The 9790-nt window shown below is 39.2% G+C and overlaps 2 protein-coding genes across 4 annotated transcripts; both read right to left on the bottom strand.

Annotated features, from left to right (window-relative positions):
- Positions 1-288: 288 nt before the first annotated feature.
- LOC135609695 (large ribosomal subunit protein eL27-like) lies at positions 289-968 on the bottom strand. Its single transcript, XM_065103225.1, has one exon. It carries the CDS (start codon positions 893-895, stop codon positions 488-490), a length of 408 nt encoding a protein of 135 aa, XP_064959297.1. The 5' UTR covers positions 896-968; the 3' UTR covers positions 289-487.
- Positions 969-1281: 313 nt separating this feature from the next.
- On the bottom strand, positions 1282-9552 carry LOC135582502 (uncharacterized). 3 transcript variants are annotated; one of them, XM_018824186.2, is made up of 11 exons: positions 9309-9552; positions 9147-9226; positions 7120-7223; positions 6663-6824; positions 5784-6015; positions 5031-5135; positions 4698-4826; positions 3646-3695; positions 3461-3558; positions 2130-2414; positions 1282-2040 (listed from the first exon to the last, which is right to left on the bottom strand). In XM_018824186.2, exons 4-11 carry the CDS (start codon positions 6730-6732, stop codon positions 1513-1515), a joined length of 1497 nt encoding a protein of 498 aa, XP_018679731.2. In that variant the 5' UTR covers positions 6733-6824; positions 7120-7223; positions 9147-9226; positions 9309-9552; the 3' UTR covers positions 1282-1512. The 3 variants fall into 3 exon arrangements, with proteins under 3 accessions (XP_018679731.2, XP_064959295.1, XP_064959296.1); XM_065103223.1 differs by lacking the exon at positions 7120-7223; XM_065103224.1 differs by lacking the exons at positions 6663-6824; positions 7120-7223; positions 9147-9226; positions 9309-9552 and having other exon boundaries at positions 5932-6011.
- Positions 9553-9790: the final 238 nt, after the last annotated feature.

Below are 9790 nucleotides of genomic sequence, written 5' to 3'. Positions count from 1 at the left end.
ATATTTTTTAATTATATTAAGATTCTTATATTTAGAAAAATAAAATATTTAATCTTATTTCTTCTATGATAATTTTCCTGATGACTGTTTAATAATAAATCGAAATGAGATAAGACGACGTAAAAAAAGTTACATCATACTAATTCGGTTCGTGAAAGAAGTCAAGCACACTAATGTTCTAATTCATCGAAATTAGCCTAACACAAGCATCAATTTTGAGAATTACCGAAATGTATGCAGGTTACTTGCGACTCATCGCATGCGAAGATGAAAGCACATGAAACACGATTGGCGCAAAGCATTCGACTTATCCGTTTAAGCAACAGATATAAAAAGTCATTCGATCCATGATCAAATCAGTTTCGTCCTCCGATGAACCAAAATGAGGCTAAAAACCTCATAGAACGCTATAGATCTCGTCAGACGATGATGGAAGTAGTAGAAATATTACTGGTAGATAGATCTAAGAAAAGCGGGCTAGAAGAGATTAGAACCTAAGCTTGGTGAAGAACCACCGGTTCTTGCCGGTCTTGAAGCGTTCCTCGAGGTGGGCCTTGGTCTCCTTGCAGGCGGTGACCTTCTTGTCGCGGGACTGAAGGGAATCGGCGGTGACGACGTCCTTGAGATCGACGTCGAGGGTGTAGCGGGTGGGCATGATATGGCTATAATTGACCAGCTTCAGGAACGCCTTCACCCGCGACTTCTTGGCCGTCTTCTTCGCCGAGTCCTTGCGGATGACCTTCTTCGGGTACTTGGCGACGCCGGCCACCAGGCAGTGCCCGTAGGGCCGCTCCCGAGTACCGTCGTCGAAGGCCCGCACGATCACTGCCTTCCTCCCAGCGAATCGCCCTTGAAGGATGATCACCGCCTTGTTCGGCTTCAGAAATTTCACCATCTTCTCCTCTTTTCCCGATCGATCCGAGTTGCTCACCCTTCCCCCTCGCCGCCACTTGAAGTGGAAACCCTAGGCAATGGCGTCTTGTAGCGAGCGCGATCGGAGTTAGGCCATGGTTGAACGGGGTCCAATGGGCCGGGCCTGGGCAATGAACCCCACAAAGCCTATCCTAATGGTATTTATAAACCACGTCATTAAGAGAACAGAAGAAATGAAAAATATCTGTTAATTTGTGATGATGTGAAGTAACATGACAGTTTATGGTAAATGCTATGCTCGAATCCTACATTCGATCATTTATCCTTTGCAATATTTTATAATGCTGTCTTACATGACCTATGTTTCATTATTTTGATACCGAATCATGTTGCAGAGTACATAATATATCATCTCATAATAAAAGCAGATTAGTATAAAAGCTATTTTGCTAGACATGCCACCAAATAAAACAGGTTACATTCTCCCTGAGTTTGACTTCATGATGATTCATTCATCGCTTACTTCATTTTTATAGGATCAAAATTAGACTATTTACATCCTTCACAAGATACGATGATATCAAGCAAATGATTTAGCCCATGTTTGAAGCCAATCAAAAAAATGAAGAGGTGAATTGTTTAGATGCAGTTAGCCACCGGATCTTCTCCTTGCTTCTTTCTCCCGATTTCCACGAGCATGGTTAGCAGAGCTTCACACATATCACTAGCATCAGCCTCGAGCTGGTCCTTCTTCTGAGAGGGATACACCATCCACGCGTGGTCCAGCTTCCGTTCTAATCTCACCACTACTGATCCAGGAACCTCTGCGTCGCGCCTTGTCACTAATCCATCACTTGCCTCTCCATATCGCAACTTCAGATGCAGTGCACAGACCGCCATTGCAGCAGCTGCCGGGATGACAACAGGAACCTTCAGACCAGATATTATCCCTGAAGCAAACTCATCGCCCACGTACAAGAAACGAGGTAGGGGGAGCCATGGCAGCTCAGCATGCGCAATATGAGACATCGTAGCAATGACACCAGGAGCGACTCGAGCTTCTGTGTGGAATGAAACCAATGGGACTTGTTCTACAGGAAGCCTGTGCTTTGAGATGAATTCCCTTCTCTTTTCATATGTGAGATCCTCTAGAGACCTCATATCACCCTATGAAAATAAAAGACTGCCGTTGTGATCCATGACCCAGTGCCAACTTGAAAGCATAATTCATGTTGTCCAGAGGGGAAAAAATTTACCTTTATTATTTTGCAGATTATGAATTCCATAATCCTTCGGGCCTCCTTGTAGGCAACTTGGCCTTCTCGGAGGATATCGGAAACAATGGGGCTACCACCATATGGGCTCTGAACCAGTGCTAGGCCAGCAACCTTGTCCTTCAGGTCTGACCAGTACATTGAAAGTGCTGCAGCTGCATCGACACCACCTTTGCTATGTCCGAGAAGCATCACACGCTTTCTGGATCCCCAGTACAGCTCCTCAATGTATTGTTTGAGTTCCCACGAATTTCTCTCCACCGAGGCCTACAGGAATCATGGTAAGAAACCAGTTATCTGCTTAACTATTCTTAAAAGCTCATCAATATGAAAAGCTGGATCAGTTGATTAGTCTCTGACAATGATAATTCCTCCAGAATTCCATGCTGAAACAAAAAACTTATACTCCTGTTTTACAGCATACTCTGAGCATGAAAAAAATCAATTCCATGTGCGTATCTTTCTCAGAATACTTCATTTATTGATTCTGAGGATCTAAAAGTTCAGCCAAGGAGTCAAATTCACAGAAAGAGAAATTTCTAAATCACAACATCGAGTGTTGCAATGGGCAACTCTAAAATTTAAAAAGCAATCATCGAAAGGGAATTGGACGATTAAGATAGAATTAAGACATAATGCAGGAGTAATTTTCATGCAATTTTCCTTGACTTAAATGACATCAAGTCCTCATAAATAGAAAATAACAAACACATCGAGATGTAGGGTCCCATTTAGTTGTGTTCACTGCATCGTCTACTACCATTAAGCTCTGTGTAGGGAAATATCCTTGGTAAAACAAAGAGAGCCAGGGATGAAACTAGAAATATATGGGACAAGCATCAAAATTGAATTAGACTATTTTAGTAAACATTTGTATCATACATTGATATTTAGGTGCAGAAGATGATGAATGATTTTGAGATAAGCACACTGTGTTGCACTCAGTGTACTTATATGCCATCATCTAAGGTTTACAAGCATAAAATCTACCAAAAACTAAGCTTGCAATGATTCTAGAAAGACTATGATGCGGAATTGGACATATTCTAATCATTTATATTGCTCTAGTAGTGGAAATAGATAAAACTAGTAAGTATGACTTGTATAAGAGTGATGAAGGTTCTAAACCATATATCATTTGATGAGACTTGAGACATTCTGCAAAAGCTTTCTTTGAGATTGAGATAAAGCAAGATGAAATTAGTGTTCATGCTTCATATAAATTAGTGAACTTTGCTGTCTATACAAGAGATGTTGGAGACTATTTAGTTTGCATAAACAACCTAAGCTGGCTTTCCGATGCTCAACGTTACCTCACTATGAATCTTGGCAATATGACAAGTAAGACCCATCTTGGAAAAACATTGTTTGGTGTTCACGAAATACAACGGACCGTGGTTGCTAAAAAGACCTGCAATTTAACATTTTCAGATAACATATTAACCTATGGAATCAAACGTATTCGTGTCAAGACCATATCAGCGAAGAGATACCTCACCAGGAATCAACAAATAAACCAGAGTGTTGGGAAGACGATGAATGCCATTTCTGAAAATGAGAAGATGGAGACTAACATCATTATTTATTATGACAAACAATGTCTAACAATGCCTCTTGTACTATGGCTACTCTAAAAGTTGTATCCTTATTGTAACAATTATACCCATACCTACATGTGAAAACACCAAACAAACCACCACCATACAATTCCCAAGTTTCAGACTAAGAAAATACTCACTAATGGACAAAGCTATGCCCATCCAATCTACCAAAAGACAAATGAGAATGGATGGTTGTGATCACCATCTGACCAATATGCTTCATGCACTTCATGTAGTTTGATAACTCTGCACTCTGATATCTAAATTCCACTTTTTGCTGATTATCTCACCACTTAAAAATAACATAAACCAACAGGATAGTAATTGTTGATGAGGAAGTCTAAGGTAATAGGGCTACAAACCCATGATGATAATTCATTTTATATCAGTTAAACAGCTATTTGAAGACAACTGTCTTAGCTGCTACACAAATGGACATGAAAATTCCCTGGTAATTTGTTGAGTAACTGCAGCAATAATAGATTTACTTTCCTTCAAAAAACATGTACCATTTTACCACATTGACGCCAACAAGAGGGTGAAAGCAAAGCTACTGCCAGCCAATACATTGGTACCTATTTATTCAAAAGCTTCATCATTGTGACAGAAGCTCTTGAAATTTGTAATGTGAAGAACTTAGATATGCAGAAAGAGGACGAGATACAAAAAAGCAAGGATCTTTGTGTCAAGGACAGGTGGCGATAGTGTTGAAGCATATTGTTGGAACACTGAATTAAAAGCAAATATTTTCTAGCAAAGACCAAAAAATCCCACATATTGACAATTTAGACATGAAAATTAGTATACAGATTGACAAAACATCTATATCATTGAACTATAAAGTCCACAATTTAATCAACAATATAAGTCCATGAACCAGAACAAATCACAGGCATGAGAGATACAAGATTGAACAAATTTTGACTGTCTTGTGGCAGAAACAACGTGCCTGACATCATGAAGCAGCTCCATGAAATGGGTTGTACCATCCTCCATGGGAGGAAATTGTTCAGACCTCTGCAACCACCCAATATCATCAGAAGACCCCTGCAACATTCTTTTCACACGGGATATGAACCTATAACACGAAAGGCAAGAAAAAAGAAGTGTGAGCTCAATGCACTTGACAGCCATATTTGTCACCATAATTGCTGGTAACCAGACCATGGTTGGCTGCCAGCTGCCTTGATCAGTTCAAAGCAAGAATAAATTTAAATTTAATGCTGATAATAAAATGACTCAAATAAAAAAAATGCAAATATAAGTAAAGCAATTCTATTACCCCCGAGCTTCTATGCAAATTTGTCTGAGATACATATAAAAGCATCTTGAACAAGTGGACATAACTCGACCTCCTACTCTTAGACCACATAGTGAGAACAATATCCTGCATCCAAATTCAATATCATGCAGTAAAGAACACAATAAACAAAGCATGAAAGAATCATGAGATGATCATTTTCTTCTATGACACTGATGAGATATTTGTCCAGAGAGTGTATCAATTTGATTATTTCTGGATCAATTAGAATAACTCATAAATTTTAATCTTAGCTGTTATAATTTAAGGATAATACAATTTGAAGCAACAGATTCAACTTGCTGCCTAGCTGGGTAACTATGTTATAATGACAAGCCATTTGGCAGTTGTCATGTTTAACATTTCCACCCAGCAACACCTAATATTTTCTCAAGCAAAATTCCATTACAAGATGTTGGAAACAGACCTGTTCCTAACCCTTGACCCACGACAACATGATACAATAGAAACAAGTATAATACACAGATGAATCAGAAGAGAAGAAAGCATAATTCGACGTATACTGATGTTAATACTATGGGGTCCAATGCTTACTTTTAACAGAGTCATCAATGAGATAATAGTACATCAATATATATGTATATTCCTATTTGCAAATTGGAGCCAATCTTGGATTAGCATCTAAAAAGAGCAGTAGAGCACTATACGTATCACAGAGTAACAGACTATTCCTCATGACCAACATTAGCAGATATCATAATGAAGCATACATACACTTGATGTATGAAATATGAGTTTTGCCTAGACCCAATAATTCCATAATTCCTTTGGTGGTTAATAAGCCGCCTTTCAGATTCTAGATGGTATATATTTGCTGAAGTTTTGTATGAAACTGAGAGATCTCCTTGAGAGGACCAATTACTGTTATTTAAGCACTTCTCATGACATCCAGAGACTGAAGCTTCAGAATCTTGTGAGAATCTTTCAATATCGCTGAACAAGATATCTGCAAAGAATTGGATCAGAACATATTCGTTGAGGAAAACTTCGAAGGGTTTAATTGAGTACAAGTAGTACATGTGCTAACAAAACCACAAGATACAGAAAATTATTTGTATGCTCCATAATGGATGTAAACCTATGTTCTGCTTATTTTAATTAGCAAAATGAAATTTCAGAGTGCATTATAAGAATGTAACATTTAGATGCAGAGACAGTAAAACATCACATAACATAGGTTATGCAAACGGAACAAACCTAATTACCTCATGCAGACTCACAAATTACTTGTTGAAATTACAACTTAGAATCAAAAAAGGAAAGAAAGAAATGATCAGAACAAGAAGCTAAGACAAAAAGGTGGCTTTAGATTCCTAAATTTACTCATGATTTGTACAAAAACTAACAAAGATTACACCAGAAAAATGTATACAATGAAAGTTGTCTAACTAGTGTGATCTCCCAACACAATGACCACTTCAGAAACATAAAGCAAAAGATCATTTTGATTGGCCATCGACTTCAATAAGACTTGTCACAGTATAAAACTGAAAAAGTATGCCACTTTCCAAACGACTTATCAATGGTAAAAATCAAATGACATATATTAAAACAAAAAAAAGAAAGACAGAAAGATAGTCCACAAAAACTCACCAATTAATTGAATTAGACGGTGACTCAAATATGAAGCCAATTCCAGGATACGAACAAAATAATCATCCATAGCTATTCCAACTGTAAAGAATGGAGGAGGAATTCTTTTGCTCCGTGTTGTACCATGATGAAGCAAACAACACTAAATATAAAGCCTTTCACCTGTAAACCATAACATGAAATTATAGATAACTACATCAATCTATTGAGAACTGGGGAGAAGAAATTATACTTTTCATCAAGCATAGCTCCAGAATATATGTGCATATTTGTTATTATTGATATCATCAAAACCTTTCACGAAAAATATAAGGCAAGCTATAGAGCATCACCAAAAGTAGAGAGCTCTTCATGAGAAATTTGGTAGAACTTTAGGTTGCTGTTAATTCCTCAATAAGGCAAAATTAGGTAGGATAGAAATTAATCCAAAAACCTAGACAGCGAATAAGAGGTCTACCTTATGTTACAGTTCAAGCTCATGCAAAGCATACTTCATAATCCCAACGAGAACAACCCAAGGGGAAGAAACATGATGAGCTATTCTTTAGGGTGCAACATTACCTTAAAAGCAGAAATGCAGCAATTATTCAATGAAGAAGCTGTTCTACAGGGTGCAACATTATCTTAAAAGCAGAAATGCACCAATTATTCAATGAAGCAGACCCCAAAGCTTATATTTTTTTTTGTCTCTGACCAAAAAAAAAAACATACACTACATGATGAAAATAAAGACAGGAAAGACTTGGCAAGGTTATCGATTGGGTGAGATAATAAAGAACTCTGATCTGAAGGATCACATCAGCTAAGAATGTCATAAAGAACTCTGATTCTAAGAATGTTATAAAGAACTCTGATTTGAAGGACTGCATCATTCTAGTTTTGAAAATTCAGGGGCCAAAACTGAAAGGCAAGCCAACGCTAAGAACCTTAAATCTTACTGTTATATCACATGTTTGTAGTAGTAGTAGTTGTGGGTATCCACCTGTAGGTAAAGCGGCACACTTTTGAAAATTCACCAACATGAGAGGATCATGCCACTTCATAATTCCATTAGGGCTTACCCCACCATGGCCAAGCCTTGGCCCACAACCAAACGGTCCTAAGCCTGAGGACCGTCAGGGCACATGAGACTAACGAAATCTAATCTCATGGCCCTTGACGTGTCCTTCCCAACCATCAGTCTTGCCAAAGGCCACTGTGAGGTCTCAGATGCTAGACCACCACCTTCTGGCTAGAGATGGTTGGAAGCTTGCCCCTACAATCAGGACAGACCTTTCACATCTGGAAGTATAGCCCCTTTCCAAGGGCATCCATCACTAGCCTCACTTGAATATCAAAGGAGATACCGCTGAAGGCAACTTAGGTCCCCCCCATCTAGCAATATCAGTCTTGCAAGTCCCCCACCTAGATGACCTAGCCTCCTCCTATCAGACAACCTAGAATGACCAGGTGATCCAGCCATCCAACATCACAACTGCCTAATCGTCCAGTTTTCGGAGCAGAGACACCAGATTATAGTTTGATGCATTATGTGTTCTCCTCCAAGAAAAATGATTGCCATATCCACAAATTTTACATATAAAAAGCAAGTATATAGAAATTAGAAACAGACTTCTAACAAAAACTTGAGTATAGAGTAATAATTTAATACGAAAATGAAGTCAGCAATTAATAAAAGCCACTAAAAAATAGATTTTCAAGGTAACGTTTAACTAAATATTCATGGGAAACTTGTTTAATTTGACAAATTATCATCTCTAAAACTCCAGAGTATCTAGAACAGTTCCATGTCTCACTATGCAAATAAGGTTTTTGGACATAGAACTAAAACTAAAGGCTCATCTGAAGCATTCATCAATGTGAAGCATGAACTTTGTGATCAGTAGTAATTCACAGGAGGAATCCAATGAGAACAACAGTTTTTTTGTTGGTATATATGTGCAGTTTGATATTGAATGCCTTCTCGCCTACCAAAAACCAGAGACTTCTTCGTAGAAAGTTTGTCAGGTCAGGTTTTTGAGTGGATATAGATTGAGAAACAAGGTTCTATAGTATAAACGCTGCAACAAGGGCAGTCTGGCTATTCTTATAAAGCTAAAAAGTGCCAAATCTGTTTATTGAAATAGACTTAGCAAGATCAACGGAGACTAAATAAAAAATATTTCTGCAATCTATAATACGAGACACCTAATTATCCTTCACCAATGCATACATTATTCCCGAGAACAATTGATCCCGGAAACAGCAGTTAACCAATGTTCTCGATAACGAAGTCCTTACCCAAAAGAAGAGAAGCGATTCTATACATCACTTATCGAAGCGTATAAAGTGGAAATCCCTGACGGTGCTCGAAACATTAGTCACAGAGTCAAATCGACAAATAACTAATTGGCAAAACAAGCAATCAACGTATAAACATAAATCAAACAGAAAACAAAAGAGTCGATCAACAATCAATGCAACTAAATGAAAACAAACACCAACCTTACAGTTGATCGCTGAGGAACAGGGTGGGATTGCGAACAGCACTCTCAGTTCGCAGTAACCCTCATGTTACATCCAACCTATCCAGTGATTCCCAAAAACATAAGAAAATCACAGTGCGAATCAAGGAGAATCGCACTCAAGATTCGACTGCGGCTATACCTTTGGGAGAGTTAGCGATCTCATGCGGCGTCACGCCGCAGGCCTCATCGAGAGGGGAAGAGATCATCCACGAGGAGGTCGAAAGAGCGTCCGCGGAGCCGCCGGGTAGAGGAACACTTGGTGGTGGTGGCGTCGAGAAAGAGTGAGGTGAAACCGAGGAAACGGGAGGAAATAAACGATCGTTATCCAGTCGCCACGGCGTAACAGGGCCACGTCGAAAGCGAGTGGATTCTGCACGGCAGACCGCGCGACCGGGTCGAGTGGGGGAGCGCGATGTTGGGGGTGGAGATGAGAGGGGGTTGCAACTCTCGTGTACCCATCGAAATACCAAACAGGAAATACTCTCCTATTATTGGTTCCAATGTCGACCCCATCAAACTACACGAAGTGCCAACCGAAGGGAGATGTTGTTTCCGCTCGGCTAAGTCAGCTGATCGGGATGGGGGGGGGCGGGGGGAACGGTCGAGCTCGGCAATCGAGCT

The sequence above is a fragment of the Musa acuminata genome, chromosome BXJ2-4 (assembly GCF_036884655.1).
Source record: "Musa acuminata AAA Group cultivar baxijiao chromosome BXJ2-4, Cavendish_Baxijiao_AAA, whole genome shotgun sequence".
In the NCBI taxonomy this organism is placed as follows: Eukaryota; Viridiplantae; Streptophyta; class Magnoliopsida; order Zingiberales; family Musaceae; genus Musa; species Musa acuminata.
Note: the sequence above shows the minus strand (reverse complement) of the source record. Positions and strands in the feature narration are given on the sequence as shown.